The sequence below is a fragment of the Plectropomus leopardus genome, chromosome 23 (assembly GCF_008729295.1).
Source record: "Plectropomus leopardus isolate mb chromosome 23, YSFRI_Pleo_2.0, whole genome shotgun sequence".
In the NCBI taxonomy this organism is placed as follows: Eukaryota; Metazoa; Chordata; class Actinopteri; order Perciformes; family Serranidae; genus Plectropomus; species Plectropomus leopardus.
This window is the reverse complement of record NC_056485.1, coordinates 16115220-16135428: the sequence shown is the minus strand read 5'-3', so window position 1 is coordinate 16135428 and position 20209 is coordinate 16115220. Positions and strand designations below refer to the sequence as shown.

The 20209-nt window shown below is 39.1% G+C and overlaps 2 protein-coding genes across 2 annotated transcripts in view; one reads left to right on the top strand and one right to left on the bottom strand.

The window, feature by feature from the left end:
• gal3st3 (galactose-3-O-sulfotransferase 3) overlaps positions 1-701 on the bottom strand; it is a 36977-nt gene extending 36276 nt beyond the window's left edge. The window contains exon 1 of the mRNA XM_042512541.1: positions 432-701. The gene's annotated coding sequence lies outside the window, so the exon portion shown is untranslated. The remainder of the gene's footprint in view (positions 1-431) is intronic.
• An 8752-nt stretch (positions 702-9453) lies between these two features.
• Positions 9454-17768, top strand: LOC121962185 (copper chaperone for superoxide dismutase-like). Its single transcript, XM_042512399.1, has 8 exons — positions 9454-9588; positions 9819-9891; positions 11757-11894; positions 13115-13289; positions 15474-15534; positions 15900-15977; positions 16124-16227; positions 17094-17768. Exons 1-8 carry the CDS (start codon positions 9454-9456, stop codon positions 17161-17163), a joined length of 834 nt encoding a protein of 277 aa, XP_042368333.1. The 3' UTR covers positions 17164-17768.
• The last annotated feature ends 2441 nt before the right edge of the window (positions 17769-20209 follow it).

Here is a 20209-nt window from a genome sequence, read left to right as displayed (position 1 = left end):
CGGGCGCTCAAGGAGACAACAAATACCCCTCCTCCTCCTCCTCCTCCTCCTCCTTTCTTCCCTTCATCATCTTCCTCAACACACACGACGCTTCTAACAGTCAAAAACACCAAAAAAAATCTCCCTAAAAGAGGTCCACGAAATGTGGGCCACATCAGATTTAAGGGGGTGAAATCACTCCGCGGCGCATCAAATGGCACACATGTCTGGGATGTGGATATTTCCTTAAGTGTCTTCTATAGAAAAAACGGCGGTGCGTAATTGTCCCCAGCACCAGCACGGAGCGCCGGCACAACAAACACCTCTAAAATGTGCCACATTTTCTCTTTTACAGCACCGTGCATGTCTACTACTACTCCACAGCGGGGATTAAAGGCGCCATGTAGGACAGGGATGCTGATATTACACAATGGCAACACACCGTCACCCACCTTTGTCATCTCCGAGCACTGATGTGATGTGACGGTCGCGGCGGTGATTTCTCCCCGCTGGACGGGCTCCGTGTCCCGGCCACCCGGCTCACTGCCCCCGCTCCTCCTCCTCTCCTGATATTTTTTTTCTTCTCTATATTTTTAGGAAAGCCTCCGATCCACCTCCTCTTCCTCGCCTACAGTTGGCTCTCCTTCATCTGTTTGGTGTCGGTGCTGTTTGGTGGTTGTTAAGGTGTCGCAGTCAGTGAGGCAGCGGATCTGCTGTCTGTCTGTCATCAGAGGCTCCTCGCGACTCCTCGTGCAACAAAACGGGAGACGGTCGTCTCTCTCTCTCTCTCTCTCTCTCTCTCTCTCTCTCGCTCTCGCTCTCTCCAGCCAATGCGCGCGCGTTTGTGCCTCTGATGCGGGATGAGTGCTGCTGGGCTGGCTGGCGCGCACGTACACAGCATGCACATATGGACCTCTCGCACACGAGCACATTAACGCGCATGGACACTTCTGACTTATAACTGTGCCTGTAGTATCCTTTCTTTCCAATTCAGTTCAAATTGCTTTATTGGCATGAATGCTATATGAACATGAAGCAGCACCTATAGTGCAGTTCAGTCAGGATATATTCAAATCAACAACCAAACAGATTTATAAATAAATAAGAAAATGACAGAAAACACTAAATACATGTTTTGTCTGTCTACATACTTCTATAAGCTCACCCTCTTTTTACATGCAACATTTAATTTAGCTTATTTCCATGTTCTCTCACATAAGCTACATGTAGTGCTCCAATATGCAAGCATCTGTCATGCAAATAAAGCTGATTTGAATCTGAACTGGAACTTGATAGCCGACTAATACGTAAATGTTCAGCAGGACAGGGGTGCGTTTAGTGATAAAGGGGGCCAAGCCGGTTTTGCCTCGGGCCCCTTTATCACTAAACAGCAATATTCTCACCCCTTTTCTAACAGAAACTGTTTTTGTTATTACTGAGGATACTGATTGTTATGTTTGCAAGTATTTAGCAGCTCTGTAGCGACTCAAGTGTTGCTAGATTGTTTTCCTTTCTCCCTGTTTCGTTCTGGATTAACATATAGAAGGACGTGAAACTGTCGGAGCTTACCTGGGAAAAAATATTTTTAAAAATTACACCATTTCTTTCTTAGTTTAGGGGTTTAAAACACTATGAAAACTTCCCTAATCCAGACTGGGCTGATGACCTTTGTTGCAGAGTGTCACCTATCCAAATCCTCTAAATCCAGTAAGTGCGATACTGCAGACTATCAAATAAAAGGCTCATTTTTATTTGGCACTGGTTCATTTTATGATGCTGGTGCACAGTTTCATGAAAATGGGACCCAGTTGTGTCTGTTAACATCATTTTATTTCTCTTAGAATATTCTGTATTATTGGAAACTCATCTACATATATATTGACTACACTGTATAGATTAATTTGACCTCCTTTGTGTGTCTTTCTACATAAAATGATTCGTGGTGAGTTACTGCAGCTCAAAAGCACATTTTGACAGACTCAGTGGTCGCCTTATCATCATAGTTTTCTTCTGTTCCAGTACAGACTCATAATGAGTCACTGGTAGCCTACTTAAAAGACAATTTATAGCTGGTGACCTTATTGTGCTTTCTGGCTTTTACCTCCCATTAAATCTCACGACTTTTTGATGTTATATTTGTGCCTGGCTATAATTGCTGGATGGTTTTTTTTCCCAGATCCTTGCCGGATCACGACAGACAGATTGTTTGAGTAATGATCTGGACTCTGGGGTGTAATGATTAAATGAGGTATTGTGTTTGGTAGCCACTCTGCAGCATATTGCCTCCTCCATATGGGTCATTATTCCAGGGAGGAACAGGAGGCTCTGATTAGGCGATGCTGTCTCTTCTTTCTATTGATCCTCTCTGTGATGAGCTGTAGAGTTTGTTCAACGCCCCAGTGGCATTATAATTCATTGTTTTTTAGCTTGTTTGTGGGTCAGCAATAATGCATGACACCGCTGTGCTGAATGGGCAATATTTGTTTAAGGGGCTGTTCACTGATTGATTGGATGGATTCTTTTGTTTCCTCTCGTTTTTTTCTCGGCTGATTTCATTGGAAAATGCAGAAAGATTTTGCTTTCTTGTCAATGTAATGTGCTTACTGTAACAGTTCTCCCTGCACTTGAAAACTAATGTGTTAATATGTTAAATTGTCATTTTGGTATTTTCAATCTGGACTCTATTTTCACGTTTTTGTGGGGAAGTGACAAATAGGAACCGCAACAACGCATTTCATACACCTCTGGTTCCCAACCTGGGGGTTTCGACCTCACTGTGGGTCACTAAAGCTTCCCAGGGGGTCATGAGGCCCTCTTGATTTTAAGGGATTTAAAAAAAAAAAACAACCCCTAATGAATAAATAACTAAATAAAAGTACAATAGGTTCATCTCAGTATTTCATTAATTTCTGCAAAGATATCTAAATGCAACTGTATTTTTTTAAGTTTAGATTCATGTTTAAGATATTTTAATCTCACGGGGCAAAGTTAGGACCTCGACACAAGCTGTATTCACAGAGTCTTCACTCTCTGCTAAACAGCCTCGTCCTGTTGTAGAAAAGATGGCCAAGAAAAGGGAATTTCTCAGAAGATATAAGCCTGTAAAGAATGTATGATTGTAGGTATAAAGAATCCTGTAAAAATTCATGCCTGATGCATTTTTCACAGCAAATAATCTGCTCAAAATTCATCATAATTGCTAATCTAATACAAACTTCCTGCAGTAAAAATTTGGGATTAATTGTATATTTTATTAGTTGTTCTCTACTGTTATTGTTATGAATATAATATGATGTGAATAAAATCCCTAAAATATGTCTTCCGTTTACTCAATGTTAGTAAAGACGTCCCTGAAGGAAAAAGGCTGGGAATCACTGAACACGGTCCAGGCATAAATTAGGATTGAGTGTTCCACATTACAATGTGCCCTGAGTGGTTACATTGCAGCCTGTTTCATGGCTGCTGGTTGCAGCCCACTCTCTTAATTGTGGACCAGTTTCAAACAAATGTTACTCCCATTAGTAGCTCAGATAGAAAACATGGGAAAATAGGGTCTACGTTGAAAAAAAAGGAAAAGTTACTTTTACTGACTTCATGCTCTCAGGAATCCGGCAATAATGGCACAAGGGAAACTGCAGGAGTGACTGCACACAATCCAGAACCATGATTAACTGTATTTGTTATGGTTGCCTTCAGTCATGTGTCTTATCCTGAAGTGTTCTTTCTTTTATGAGCTTTCTGCGAAAGGAGTTTCATTATTTTTCACAAGAATTTATGATCATTTCACTTCATCTCAGTTTACACACAGGATTTTTATTGAAAAGCTTCTTGGGCTCTCAGACTGACAAAATGCCTTCAATTTCTCTACAATATAGCAAAAGCCGAAGCAAATGACTCGTCTTTTTTCCAGTGAGTAAATGTTACAGGCCTGTCTTCTGTATTTTGTCTAAAGTTTGAAAAGAAGTGAAACCAGGACAAAGTCACAGACCATGCATTTTTACAAACATGGCCCCTGCTCCCTGTATGCCTGCAGAAGGCGGGGGGGGCTCCGCTGCGAGACGCCGTCCCCTGGACACGCTTGGCTTCATCTTCCATTCGAGCTGTCAGGGTGCAATCAGCAGACATGGAGAGCACTCTGGCTGGGCTGTGACATTACTCTGACCTCTGCGGGGTCCCTCGCACCACTAACAGGCCCCACCGCCCCTCTGCGGAGGAGCTGAATTATTCAGCGTCATGAGGTTGTGGACGGTGTCACCGGTAAAGCGCGGGCAGGGTAAATGGTATGATTCTCTTTGGGATCAGCCAAGCTATAAACAATTTGCACTTGTGGAGTAGTGAGGCGCGCTGAACGTCCATGCACACTGTGTGTTTATAACTATTTCTATCACAGAATTTTATTGCCCTCTGCCATCTGTTGGGTTCCAGTTTATTAAATTTCATTTATTTCATATGACACCTTGACTTTTTGAGAAATTCTTGAAAAAGAAACTTTGGTGTCCCTGTTATGTTTGATATACTCGATGAATCAAAAGCTCTTGTGTGGATTGGCAAAGTTTGACCCGATTTTGAATAATGACCCGAGTTACTCAAGACAATCCACAGACCTTATTGTGAGCTGTTTCATGTAGGAACTATTTTCTTTCTACCACACTTCACCCACCAATAATATCACTGAGCAGAAGGAATCGTGCCTCATCTCAAACTATTACATCTCATTTTTGTGACCACGATATTTCACTTTAAGGGATTTGGCACAAACGCAAAATTAGACTAAGACATGAACGGATAAGATTTTGGTGGTCAAAGGTCAAGGTCACTGTGATCTCATCTGTCTCATTCTCATGAGCACAATATTTCAAGAGTGCCATTGGAGATTTTTTTCAAATTTGACACAAACGTCCACTTGGACTCATATATGAAATGCTTAGATTTAGGTGGTCAAAGGTCAAGGTCACGGTGACTTCTTCTGTCTCATTCTCTTGAACGCAATATCTCAAGAACACCTTAAGGAATTTTTAAATATCTTTTTCAAATTTGGCACAAACATCCACTTGGACTCAAATATGAACTGATTAGATTTTGGTAGTTCAAAGGTCACTGTGACTTTGCATCTGTCTTATTCTGGTGAGGGTCATATCTCAAGAAGGCCTTGAAGTAATTCCCTTAAATTTGGCACAAATGTCAACTCATACTCAATGATGAACTGACTAGAATTTGGCCGTCAAAGGTCAAGGTCATTGTGACCTCATCTGTCTTATTCTCAAGAATGTAATATCTCAAGAAAACATCAAGGGAATTTGTTTGGTTTATTTGGACTCAAAAAATGAACTGACTAGAGTTTGGTGGTCATAGGTCAAAGGTCAAGATCGCTGTGACATCATAATGTACAACAATAGGGCGGTAAATTTTGTGTAATAATTGCTTATAAAGTCCACAAAGCTCCACATGACCTACATCACTGACCTGCTTATCATACAAGAAGCTCTTTAATACTGTAGGTCGTCTGCGGTTACACTGGGGGTTAAACATCGCCAAAGTTTTTTTTTTTTTTCGTTTTTATTGTCCTATAAATGCTTGTAGACTCACCTGTGCATTTCGGCAACATTAAAAAGGTCTTGAAGCATCGGACAGAGAGCATCCCCTCTCTCATGAGCATTTTACAAACTTTATTTACTTATTCATCACTCATACACTTACATACACGCTTCTGTGTGAAGGACATATCTTCCCCACTCTAAAAATAAAGTTTTGCTTGCTTTGCTTCTTTGCACTGGTCACTGAAACAAGAGCTGTTTCACCTTCTTGATGTTTTTAATAAGAGAAATATAACAGACTCCAGGTCAGTGCAAATGGGGTGGGGGTGAGGGGAGTGCCTCATTTAGTACAGATAAAACCTCTACTGTTCCAAACAGGGCTGTCAACACTTCCTGTCAGCACTGCTACACACTGCCCTCCGAACACACACACACACACACACACACACACACACACACACACACCTTTGTCAACTTCTTTCTTTTGCTTCCTCATACCTCTTCTTTATCTTTTTGCTCCCTCCATCCCTACTTTCTCCTCTTTTCCTCCTTTCTTTCCTCACTGAATCTGCTCTGGACAGGGTCCGAGTACTGATTATGTTTCACCCTGCTCTCCAGCTCTGTGGTCTCTCTTGTGTGTGTGTTTCTGGACGTATGTACAGTATGTGTGTGTGTGTTAATGAAATCCCCCCCTCTCCTGGGCTCAGGTGTCACCGCAGCTCTACCTACACTCCTTTGAACGGAGAGCTCAGAGCCAAGGATCAGCATAAGGGCAAAGGTTTTAGACAGTTTCCCATGTACCAAATAAATTAACTGCTGCTGTGTGGGCGATGTGTCTGTGTGAGACGGAGAGAAAAAAGACTGCTCAGTGCACACACAGCAGTGTTTTGAGCCTCGTGCGCACTGGCTCAGCCCTCTTAAAGCCTGTGGTCATATTACTGAGCACGGGGTCAAAGGTCAAAGCCAATGAGCCACCACAAACAGAAGGAGCTGTGTTCGAGCTGAGCTGCCACTCGGCTTTCTTCTGTGTAAAACACCGGCCTCTTGGTGTTGTTTTGACGAAAACGACAGACGTGTTTCTGGATCAACACCCATGGTAGACGGGCGCACGTGCACAGTAGCGAATATGTGTCACTCTCTATACTTATCATCCCAAATTTAGTTGGAGGAGGTTTCATATTGGAAGCTTTTATTTTAGACCTGTGACCCAGATTTTTTTTTATCCCACATCACGGTCTTCTGCTTCCTCCTGTGCATGGATGGATTACTGGACCAGCCTACCAGGCACTGGCCCAGGGGCCCAAGTGTCAGGAGTGCCCCTGGCCTTCACTTGCAAAATATTACTTAAATTAACATGTACTGACCAGAAAGAAAGCCAAAATGACCACGAAGAGACACAAAATACCAAAAAGAGATGTAAAGGAACTGTAAATAGACACAAATTACCTGCAAAAATGGGCAAAACAACCACAAGGAGACACAAAATGACAACAAAGCAACACAAAACAACCAAAACATACACAAATTTATCTCATTAGGACAAAAAATTACCTCAGAAGCACTCAAACGACTACAAAGAGACACAAAACGGACACAAGGAGTCACAATGCTACCAAAGATGCATACCTCCAAAAGACACATAATGACCACAAAGACACACAAAAAGACACAAAACAACTACAAAGACACATAAACAGCCAAGAAATACATTAACCACAAAAAGACACAGAACAACCCATAAATACTAAAAATTATCTCAATGAGAGTAAAAATTACCCCAAAGAGACTCAAACGACTACAAAAGACACAAAACAACCATAAAGAGACACAAAACAACCCCACAGAGACACAATCTGAATGCGAAAATTACCAAAAAACCCTACAAATGACCTCAGTAGGAATCAAAATTACTTCAGAGAGACGCAAAACCACCACGAAATCCATGTGTCTTGCTCCTTTTTTGGAGAGGTGGTGGGGACCCTTCACATATGTACTCAGGGGCCCATTTTCTCGTAATACGCCCCTACTCCTGTGGCTTATCTCCACGGTTAAAGAAGATGAAGAGAGGTATGATAGGGATGTATAGATGATACTCACACACACACACACACACACACACACACACACACACACACACTGGACGTCTCTGAGAAGCAGTCATCAGCTTAGTGGTGGTCTCTTCCATAGAGCTTTAATCTGCAGATCGACTTTGTAACAATAATCTATACACATTATGAAATTGAATTGGAGGCCAATGCCACACACTGCAGGAAGCAATCACCATTACTGCCCTCAACCTTCATGATGGTTTAGTTTTATCCATACGCTACAATCTTGTGTGTACACACAACCCCCTCCTCCTCCTCCTCTGACCCTGATAGTGAAAACATCACATGCTGCTTCTGAACTTATCCCATGTGCACGTACACCATCACATTAGTGCATTACATGATTTTGCCCATTTATAAGCCCACTTTACGTCATCAAAATGTCACTTAAATTAACTTGTACCAACCAGGCAAAATGACTGCTAAGAGACAGAAAGATCATAAAAAGACCAAGTGACACAAAATAACTACAAACAGAAGCTCCACTGCAAAGACTCACAGAATGTAAAAAAAGACACAAAATGAGTTGTAAGAGACACAAAATCACTACAAACATACACAAAATGTCAAAAAAATACACAAAATGATCTCCAAAAGACACAAAATCACAACAAAGACATACAAAATGTCCTTAAATTCTCAGGTATGTCATTTAGCCCACCAGTTTGGTCACAAAATACATTAATAAATGTATGTATGTATGTATGTAAAAAGGACACATTGTAAATGTCATATATATATATATTGCTTTTCTTAGCGAGCACTTAAAGCTCTTGACACTACAGACATTTTCCGCCCCTTTCACACACAATGATGGCTGAGGCTTCCATACAAGGTCACCTGCTCATAAAATAAACATTCACGTGCGCTCACACACTGAGGAAATCCTCGGAGGTTCAGTGTCTTGCCCAAGGACACTTCCACATGAAGACTGCAGGAGCCAGAGATCAAACCACCAACCCTCCGTTTCGTACAACTGCTCTTCCTCCAGAGCCACAACCATCCCATGATACCAGGAAATGAGATTTATCATTTAACAGCAATCCATCACCATTAACGTGACAGCTGCTGTATTAGCTGTTGTCAAAGTGATGTTATTGTTGCATTGCTTGTGCAGATTGATTTGAAAAGTCTTTACTGCAATTATATTAACCGTAAAAAACAAAAGCAGAAAATTTTGTACATCACCTGGTTAAAAACCACACATCTCAAGATTGGAAAGGAAGCTCATTTATTTATTTATTAGGGGAAAAAGAAAGAAAAAATTGTAAGTTATTTGGTCTGAACTTGGAAAAACTGCTTTTTTTTAGATGCACCTAACTCATGGAAACAAAATATCTTAAAATCTATTCATTTATACTTTTTGGACATTTTAGAAACGTTGTCTCAAACCTCCAACATCTGCTTGTAAATATTTTACATAACTGTTTAGTTTAAGTTATTATTATTATGATTCTTTTATTATTATTATTATTATTCTTATTGTATTTATTTTATTTTTTTTCTTATTATTGTGATTGTGATTATGTCATTGCTGTTTCTCTTTTAGTGTGTCTATTTGTTGTTTTTGTTTTTCTTTTTTATCAATTAATTAATTTTAGCGTTTATTTTTATTTATTTTTTGCATTTATTTATGTCTTTGCAATTTTCCTTTTTATCCATTTATTTATTTTTTCTTTAAAAGGATTTAAACTAATGAAGCCGAGGTAAAAGACATTTAGGGAGGGCATTGGTCATGGTCTTCTCCAAAAGTCAAAACAAGTACCTGCAGTTACAGGTGTTCAGCACGTGGCGGCAGTAACGTGCGACAACGTCACTCTGACCTCACAAACATGGCGGCGCCCGTTAACAGGTACAGCTGGTTCGCTTCCGTTTGTAGAAAACTGGGAAGTTATGCATTAAAATCGGTTCTCATCACCCAGGCGGCGTCGTGCGGCAACAACATGGACTCTGCGGGACCAGCAAAGGTTTGACAGTAATTCAATGCACGTTTTAGCTTCGTGTTTCGCAGCGTCATTAGATAATTTCCCCCAAAACAATAATAATGTCAAAACAGAAACATTCCTGGCCGCTGTTGTTGCTGTCTGACAGTGAAAATGAGGGACTGCGCAGTTAGATAACGGGCTAAGTTGCAGCCACAGACATGATATTATCCTCAATTATTGTGAGCTACAGGTGTTTGTTTTTGCCTCCACAGCTGGAGTTTGCGGTGCAGATGACATGTGAGAGCTGCGCAGTTAAAGTCAGAGCTGCTCTGGAGGGAAAACCAGGTAATGAAGCCTTTAAAGGTGGACCAGGACTGTAAAAGGAGCTCTTAATGCGCATTCACGCGGTCTGAAACAGCTCATTATGCATTAACTGCTGTCTGTCACCTGTAACTGACAACTGTTTAATGTGGCGAACTGTAAATGTGACTACAGTTAATCAAGTAAGTAGGGACATTTTTCACTTTCGCTCATGTTTCTCTGGTGCAAGACTATAATAATATTCTAACCAATAAAAAAATTAAAAAAAATTTATGGTCTCAGCTCTGACAATGGAGGACTAGGGCCATGTTACAGAAAAAAAGTCAGATTTCGAGAATAAAGTCGTAATATTATGAGAAAAAAGTTGTAATATTATGAAGATTAAGTCATAGTTCTATGAGAAAACAAATTCGTAATTTTATGATAATAAACTGGCAATATTATGAGAATTAAGTTACAATTTTTTAAGACAAAAGTCATAATTTATGAGAAAAAAGTCAAACACCTAATTCAAATAAGAACCAGAAAGCATATATGTTTTCTATATATATATTTATATATAGACACACACACACACACACACACACACCTCTTCAGATGTGTTGATGCTGAATGTTTTTGATAAACTGAAGGATGAAAATGCATCATCGCAAGACAAAAAATGTTTTTGGACACCATGAAAACTGGACTTTTACTTTCAATGAAGTATATTTTTGTGCTAATAGTACTTTAACTTAAGTAAAGGATCTGAGTAATTCCTCCACCCTTTTTAACAGTCAGTGTATCAACAACAGTTGACACAGCATGAGGACTATGACTCAGCAGATAATGTCAGCCAGCTTTTATCTGTCTCTGGTCTGTGGTCGGTCTTCATGCACTCCAGTGAACAGTTTACAGTAGCTCGTCATATTACTCAGTAAGGTGAGGCAGGTTTACTCATACAGCACTTGCAAATCCTGTAGTTTCCTGGAAAGTTTCTCAAAATGACTTAATTCGGCAAAAATTAATGCAAGCAGGCACGCAAACCTTTATTTATAAAGCACATTTCATCACAAGTGGGAGCACAATGTGCTGCAAAACGCTACCACAGAAGTTGCAGCCACAAGCGAACCATATGGACAGTTTAAAGATAAAACATTAAACAGATCTGAACGCAGTTTAAAGAGAAACCTAAATGGTATATATATGAGTTAAAGCCATTTGGAAGTAGGAATAAAAATCAGCAACAACCAGACAGTAAGAGTTAGATTAAAACTGTTTAAAAAGTATGAGTACACTAAAATAACAGTTGACCAATAAAAAAATAAAGACACGAGTTAAACCAAAAAAAGAAGTGAGAATAAGATAAAATAATAATTAAGTCCGGCATATAGGCTAAATATAGACACGTTTCAATAGGCACATTTCCAGTTAATTAATTCTCCTTGATTGCTAAGCTATTGTAACCTAAACCCTAAAACTCAATGCAAAAGAGGTCAGCTGAACAAGCAAAACTACACTGTATGTCTGCAGGCAAGCATACTGTTAAATGCAGCTTAAATATATCAGTAATGTCTCCGTTATTTAATATATGGTGGAATAAATATTTAATGGGGGTTAAAGCCACTTGAGCAGCTTGAAATCTGCAAGTAAAATAACTGTCTCAGAATTTTGTTTCTTTTTCCTCTAACATCTACTACTAAATTTTATATTTCTTTACTAGACAAATTAGCAAAAATATTGAAAAAATGACTTCAGTACATCATCTAAAGCTCATCTAAAGAATCCTTTATCTGTTCCACAAACAAAGACAGGCACAGGAATGCCTCATAAAAGGATTTGACATTTTATTTGATTTTCCTTTTTGCCTGCATGTGTGGTCATTTTCATCGCTGTTTCTGTGTTTGCAGGAGTGAAGTCTGTCAGTATCGATGTGGGGAAGGAGCAGGTGTTGGTGGAATCGACTCTGACCAGCGCCGAGCTGCAGGCTCTGATAGAGAGCACCGGACGCAGGGCCGTGCTGAAAGGCATCGGAGGATCAGAGCAAGGTGAGAAACCTCTGCAGAGCACTGAGACCGGATATCACACCTCAAGACTTTAAAGTACTGAAAAAAAGTTTCTGTAGCATCAGATGTTCAGATCCCAAAAGTCTGGTCGGATTTGTAATTTTCTTTGCCCTTACTATTTTTTTGTAAATAGGATTTTATTGATTTTTTAAAATTTTTTTTTAATAAACAAAGTCACATTTGGTCAACAAATCAAATGACTCCTATATAAAATGCATAAGTAAATAAATTAATACATTTTTTTAAAGTGCACAAATCAAATGGCTCCTATATCAAAAATAAGTAAAAACAATTATAAATAAATACAATTTAAAAAGCACACAAATCAAATGCATATTCCTTAATTCACATGCACCACCACATATAATCTAATATATAAGCAACTAATTAGTTAATTAGACACATCAGGAGAGTTGTCTGCCTTTTCTACAATCAGAAATTGATTAATGAATATAAACTGTAGGCTGTTACATAAGACTGTGCATGTATACCTCTTTTGTTAATGAACAAAAAAATGGTGTCATTTAACACAATGTATTGTGTGCATCCTTACGGTCTATCAAATGTGTTTAATGCATTTTCTTCTTCATGACACATTTAAAAAGTCTTTTCTTTAAAAAAAAACTCAATTTTTGTAAGTTTAATTTCTTGCAGCGTTCTTCCTTACCTTCCTTGGTGCCTGTGGAAACCATTGACGGGATCGAAACAGGAATATCACGTGAATTTGTGTACTCATTAAAAACGGGCACCCACTTAACCAAAAGCAGCTCCGTAGTGCTACAAGAGGTCAAAGGTTCATATACACTCTGTGTTAATTTTGCTTTTAATTGAGGATAAATTGGCAAACAAAAGTCAGATACTAAAACTTTTAATGTTGCTGTGATTGATCTTCCTGCAGAGCAAAGATAACAACTTGTAGTACATTTTTGGTAGGACGAACCTCTCAGACACAGCTGGTTACAGCTGATTTGTCCCGCAGAACACATCAGACAAGGATTTTAGGTCGCTCAGATAAAATCAAATGTGAGCTGAGAAACATAGTCTGATCAGCGGCAGTCACTGGAGACACATTTGTTATGCATTCTTATTCAGTGTGCGGACTTCAGTCACATCTGAACTCAGTGTGGACGTGTCCAGATGTGAGGAAGAAGATCACAGAATAAACATGCGAATATTTTCGGATGTCTGTGTTTTTATGACAGATCTGGGTTCAGCGGTGGCCATGCTGGCAGGTGAGGGGAAGATCCAGGGGGTGGTGCGTTTCCTGCAGCTCTCTGAGGAGCGCTGCCTGATCGACGGGACCATTGATGGTTTGGAGCCCGGACCCCACGGCCTCCATGTCCACACGCTGGGGGACCTCACACAGGACTGCCTCAGGTAGGACCGCTGCATCAGGCAAGAGCATGAAGGGAGAGGAAAGACTGTTAGGGTTAATACGAGCATCATTCAGGGTTCTCACAGTCATGAAATTCCTGGAAAAATTATGAAATTTGCCAACCTTTTCAAAGCCTGGAAATGGTTTGGAATAAATGAAAGGTTTTTAAAAAAGTTTTGAATATGCATTGTTTGGCTACTGGTTAAAATGAGTTCATAAAAATCCCAAAACATGTCAGACATAATGTTAAATACGCTTCTTGTATTAGTAATTTAAAATGTAGTGCTGTGCTGTGTGACATTGAAAAATCACAGTTATTATTTTATCTTAATTTTATTTATTTATTTAGACAATGAACATGTACAAAACATCATGTAAATGTTATCAGTACTTGTAAAAAAAATAATAATAAAAAAAGCACATTTCATTATATAAGAACATATGAAGGGTATAAATAGCAAAAAATAAAGGAAAGAAAAATAACCGCTAAAAAAAGAAAATCATTAAAAGGGTTTGGGGAAGAAAATTGCATAATTTGCAGAAAAATTGCAGAAGAAGTTTGACCCTTTTTTTTAATGAAAGGTGATTTGAGAAGACCCTTTAATTATAGGAGGAAAGATCGAAATCAAGTTAGTGATTTAGAGAATTTCTGTTTGTAAATAAATATAGCATTTAAAATGGCAAAATTAATTATATACTCAGAAGCGCTGTTGTGTGGATAATCACAGTAACAAATAATATCCCTGAGATTAAAGAGTAAACTAATATGAGGTTGCAAAGAAGTGAAATTCCTGATCTGTCCATTGTTTTTGATATTTAAGATTTTTTAAAAAAGGAGAGAAATATAAAATGAAGTTCATCATGTTTACAAAATGAGCGTCAGTAAACGTCACTTGTATAATGTGATACACATAGATCATACCAGCATTGCATAGCTCGCGCTTTCTTTTAGGGAAAAGCATCTTGTTGTCGCATCAGGAGAGAAACAGGAAAATGCTGAAAAGCTGCCGTGCAGCGTTTAACAAAGGCTTTCACACTGAGACGTGAGGCTCATGAGAAACATGAATATTTACTGTCAGTGTGTAAATCCTATCATGCTGGTGACAGTTACTGCTGATGGACGGCCGCGTGAGTGAGAGGCTGCTGCAGTGCAGTCATACAGTGCAGCAGCATCACACTGTCATCTCCAACTAAACCCACCTCACGCTATTGTGTGACGTTCAGGAGGTTTTTACCAGTAGCCGAAATATCTGCAGAGTTCTCTTTGTCTCCAGAACAAACAGAATAGGTCATTTAAACCCATGGAAACACTGAATAAAGCAATTTAATATTAAATATCTGTGTAACTCTGTTGCTGCTCATCATACTATGTTGGCCCGCCCTATCTAAAGACAGTTTTTGTTTGTCCGTTCTGGGCTACTGTAGCAACATGGCGCTCTCCATAAACAAGGACCCACTCCCCGTGTGGATATAAACAGCTGATTTAGAGGTAACAAAAACACTATTCTTACAATTTAAGTGATTGTACAAAAAAGAAAATGTACTTATTATATAATATTAATTTCTGACAATATATTCTCCTAAACCCTACACACCAGACCTTTAAATAAAGTCATGGAATTAGGTCAAATATTATTTTAAAAAAATGAAAAGTAAAAATATGTGGAAACCCTGATCTTTAAAACTCATCCAGGGTTTTAAAAACAATAACAATGATCCATTTTATACTGAACAGCAACACAGGGACCCAACTGTCATGAAAAACTTTCACAAACACATTTTCCAGGCCTGGAAAAGTCATGGAATTAGTGAAAATCATTGAAAGTTTTGGAAAAGTCATGGAATTTTTTTGTGTGTGAATTGAAATTGTTATAGTAATTTTCCATGGATAATGTTTATGTGCAATGTGCAGTATAATGGAAAATGTATTTTCTGTTCTGGCGTTTTGTGAACAATCACATCAGTTTTTTATTTTCTCCCTGCCTTTCGTCTGTCCTTACATTTATGTCAGCTAGATGAAATTATCTCAGAACTGAGTTGTGATGTGATATGTTTGAAAAATGCCAGGAAAAGTCATGGAAAAGTTTTAAAATTTTGTCCATAAAATTGTGTGGGAAATCTGGTAACAGCACCAAGAGTTAATCTTACAAAAACTTACTTTACTTTTTTGTTTTTGTTTTTTCCAGTTGTGGAGAGCACTATAACCCCTTTGGAAGTCAACACGGTGGTCCAGGGGACTCTGAGAGGGTACAGTCATATCTGATCCTTTAAATTAACTTCCCAGATAATCCTTCATTTTTACGTTTCTTGGAGACGGCTCCACGTTGTAGATCATTTTGTGCCGGGACACTGAGATGCAAATGGAGTCAGTAAATAATGAATTCTGACAAAATCTCTCCTGAGATTTAATAAAGAAATTCAACTCTAGCCAAGATGTGACACTCCTCTCAGATTGCCAAATATGTCCCGCAGGAGCCATTTTGAGCAGTTCTGCTTCAGGTGCTACATTTTTCAGTGAGGAGTGTGTGACGGGGCTACGAGTCGAAGCCGGTGTTTCCTGACTTTCATGCTGTTTGGTTCACTGTTATTATTCACTGTGTGTCATCGTTCAGCATGTAGGTGATCTGGGGAATATTGTGGCGGGACCAGATGGCAGAGCTTCGTTTAGACAAGAGGACAGTCAGCTGAAGGTAACACACGTGCACACACACACACACACACACACATCTACACACTGGTTTTAGGAAGCAAAGATGTCGTATATTAATATCTAATTTCTCAAATAACGGCAGCTTTTAATTTCCTCTTCATTGTTACCTTGGTGCTCATGCTGCAGGTATGGGATGTGATTGGCCGATCGCTGGTGGTGGATGCAGGCGAGGACGACCTGGGTCGAGGCAACCATCTTCTCTCCAAACAGACTGGGAACTCTGGTGAAAGGTGGGTAAACATCAGTGGTTTAAGATGGGGATCTAACTGGGTGAATTAAAGGTTTGTTTCTAAACCATTTGACTATGATAAAATTGCTGTTGATTTAAATGGAGTCTGGTGGGTTTTGTTATGGCGATTTTAGGGATTTTTCTGTTTAAACTAAAAGGTCTGTCTCTGTAGGGATCCTCTCCATGGTGTTATCAACCTTTTGAAATAACAATGTGAAAATGTCAGTGGCAAAAACACACACTTTTAGTGGATGTAAACTGATAGCGCCAACATGCTCTGAGTGGTTACATTGCAGCCTGCTTGTTTTTGCCGCTGACAGGCTCAGATTGGTTTTGTGTCTGAACTCATAATGGAAAGGATCCCTACAGAGATAGAACGTTTTGTTAAAGAGTAAGATCCTTTTTATTTAACCAGGAACGGCGAGAAGAGAGAAATTTTATAATCGTAAAATAGGTGAAACTCACAAAAAAAACATCTTGGTTCATCTTTCCAATGTTCCAAAAGTCCTGTAATCTGGTTTGGTTGAAATAAACGCTCAATTAAGTAGAAAAAAAATGCTCTATAAACTCTAATGTTAATTTTATTCAACATGCACTGAGTGTTCACATTGCAACTTTTTTCACAGCTGCTAGATGCAGCTTTCTCAGCACTGGAACAATTTCCAAAATAGTCGTCTCCATAAGTCACTAGGCACAAAAACATGGAAAATGGGGTCCAGGTTGAAAAAACTAAACTTACAGTTAAATGTTTTGCTTAATTATCACATGAGCGCTCCCAAAAGCAGCTGTCAAGTGACAAGACTGGCACTTTGAAGCTGACTTTCTTCATTGTTTCAACCATGTTTTTTTTTCCCCTCTCCTCTACAGACTGGCCTGTGGGATCATCGCCCGATCAGCGGGTCTTTTCCAAAACCCCAAACAGATCTGTTGCCTGTGACGGGGTCACGCTGTGGGAGGAGAGAGACAGGCCGATAGCAGGGAAAGGTCGAAGCAAAGCGGGCACAGAGACACCGGCAGCAAACCTCTGACACCAGCAGCCGAATCTCTAACCTGCGCCGGACACGGTGACCAGGAAGGGCACAGTGAAGAGAAGATTAGACGACAGAGGGTCAGAGCAGAAGCGAGGTAGACAGAGCACTGAGGAATATGTTTCCACACAGCTGGAGGGACGACCAAAGAAATATGGCCTTATTTTCTTGTGAAAAAAAAATCTGTGACAAAATCAAACCCCCCATGCAGCTGCTGCCCTCTGAGGATTTAAAAGCACTAAAGCCGATGAAAACCGCCTGCGACTTTGTGAAAGTCATCTTTGATTAGCTAGATGTCTGTTTATTCTGTTATATGTTTGTATATCCAGGCGCCTTTGACACGGCTGTCTCATAATTGATGCACTGAGTGGGATAAATGTGCTGTAGTTCAGTATTAAAAATATCTAAATCTAATTTTCAGTAATGTCAGACTAAGACAACAATCGGAGCCTGTCAGTGGCAAAAAACAAATGCCATCAGTGGATGTAACGTGAATGTGCAAATTTCGAGGCTGTTTCTGATTATTAAACAATATGGATCTTACTCTTAAATTAAAGGGATATTTCGTTGGGATCCTCTCCATAATGTTTTCATATACTAATAATCATAATCTGAGCCTGTCAGTGGCAAAAAACAAGCGCTTTCAGTGGTCGTAAATTCATGGTTGTGACAAGTCCACAGCGGTTACATTGCAACCTGTTTTACTCACTTGGGCACAAAATCATGAGAAAATACTATCCAGGTTGAAAATATATAAATGTAAAGGGATACAATGTACGGGTAAAGTTTGGGAACCATGCATTTGGACATTTTTTCCCCATGCATTTATGTGTTCATTTTGAATCCATGAGGTGGTGTGAGCGACTTGGGCAAGAGACATTCGAAGAGGAGAAGAGTCAAATTCCCTCCGGAGTGAAAGGCCGAGGGGGGTTAAAAGTTGGAGCGGGGGGGGTTCCTTGAAGGACTGTGTGCTCAGCTGTTTTTTTCAACATGGAGTTTGAGTGCACATTTCCTTCATGGTTGTTGCAGCCAACTTTAGAGCCATACAGGAAACTGACAGTTTTCAACTCCAAATCCTCTGTTTTCGTCTCCTGTCACAAATTGTAAATAATATAATAATGTACCAAACTTTTAGCTGCTGACACTTGTAGATGACACACATTTCTTTCCTGTTCATGACCTTAATATTGGGGCAGTGTGTGCACCGTATTGACCATATGAGAGCGTGCAACGAGTTTTGTATTGATTTTGCAAATTGGGCATCTGTAATGTCCTGGGGATGCCTGAATAAGCTTATTGAATTTTCCCCCAAATGTCCAGCCGGTGTCCTTTTTCCATTAGTGTCAGAGGGTGGTGAATGTTGTAGGGCTGCAGCACGTGTGTTTGTTATCGACTGATGTGTAAATTCTTTTTTTTTTGTCATTAATAATATAAAAAAGTTGGAAACCTCTTTGTTTCCAGGAGGTGTTCATTAAATGAACAGTGTGTAAGATTTAAGAGAATTTAGTAGCATCTAGTGGTGAGGATTGCAAATTACAACCAGCTGAAACTTCTTGAGTTCATTGTTCAGGAGGTCTCTATCATGAGCTGAATTATCCGCAGAGGTCGCTTCGTCTCCAAACAAGCAGACCCGGTGATTTAAAGCAGAAATTAGACTGAATAAAGCAGTTTGATGTTACAAATCAGTGTTTTTCCAGTGCTGTTTGGCACGTCACAATGGGCTACTAGCTCAATGTGTGCTCAACTTTTGTCTCTGAAACTGAAGATCCAGACGTTCAGGAGTTTGTTTTTTTTTTTATCAGAATTATCTGCAGAGGTCTACTTGAACTCACAGTTATTTTTTGTCCCCTCTGAAGCTGAACCCTGTAGCTTTTAGGCAGCCTTTTATTCTTCTAGTGCAGCAACACTCAGTATGGCCCAGGGACCAGATTTGGCTCATGATAGAATGCCGGGTGGCCCCCAAACATTTTTTAATTCATAATAAAAATAGTCCTAGCTGAGCCCCCTATGTCCTAAAATGCAGACACGTCCAAAAATCCCAGAATGTCCTAAAATCTTGAAATCACCTTGAAATTCTGTAACTTCCTAAAATCCTAGAAACGTCCTAGAGACATCCCAAAATCTTAGAAACTATAAAAATCCTAGAAACATCAAAATCCTTGGAAATGCCCTAAAATCTGATAAATGCCATAAAATCCTAGATATGTCCTCAAGTCTGAGAGATGTACTAAAATACTAAAAATGTACTTAAATCTTAGAAATGTCCTGAAAGCCTAGGAACGTGCAAAATTCCTAGAAACATCCTAAAATCACAAATGTCATGAAATCCTAGAAACGTCCTAAAATCTTAGGAATGTACTAAGTCCTACAAATTTACTAAAAATCTTAGAAATGTCCTGAAATTTTAGAAGCGTCCCAAATCTAGAAACGTCCTAAATCCTAAACACTTACTAATATCTTAGAAATGTCCTAAATCCTAGAAATGTCCTGAAATCTTGGAAGCATCCCAAAATCTTAGAAAAGTACAAAATCCTAGAAACTATCCTAAATTTGTAGAAATGTACTGAAATCTTAGAAACATGCTAAATCTGGGAAACGTACTTAAATCTTAGAAATGTCCTTAAATTGTAAAACTGTACTGAAATCTTAGAAGTGTCCCAAAATCTTAGTAACATCCTAAATCCTAGAAACTAACTAAAATATCTTAGAAATGTCCAAAATCTTAGAAACATGTCCTAAATCCTAGAAACGTACTTATATTTTAGAAATATTCCTTAATTGTAATGTCCTAAATCTTAGAAACATGCCTAAATCCTAAACACTTTACTAAATCTTCGCAATGTCCTGAAATCTTAGTAATGTCCTAAATCCTAGAAACTAACTAAAATCGTAGAAATGTCCTGAAATCTTAGAAGCGTCCCAAAATCTTAGAAACGTCCTAAATCCTAAACACTT

Bases quoted from the DNA above. Each gene is read 5' to 3' on its own strand.
- LOC121962185 (XM_042512399.1), top strand. From the start codon at position 9,454: ATGGCGGCGCCCGTTAACAGGTACAGCTGGTTCGCTTCCGTTTGTAGA. The intron at 9,892-11,756 runs GTAATGAAGCCT...CTGTGTTTGCAG, and splicing joins TGCTCTGGAGGGAAAACCAG to GAGTGAAGTCTGTCAGTATC. The intron at 11,895-13,114 runs GTGAGAAACCTC...TTTTTATGACAG, and splicing joins CATCGGAGGATCAGAGCAAG to ATCTGGGTTCAGCGGTGGCC.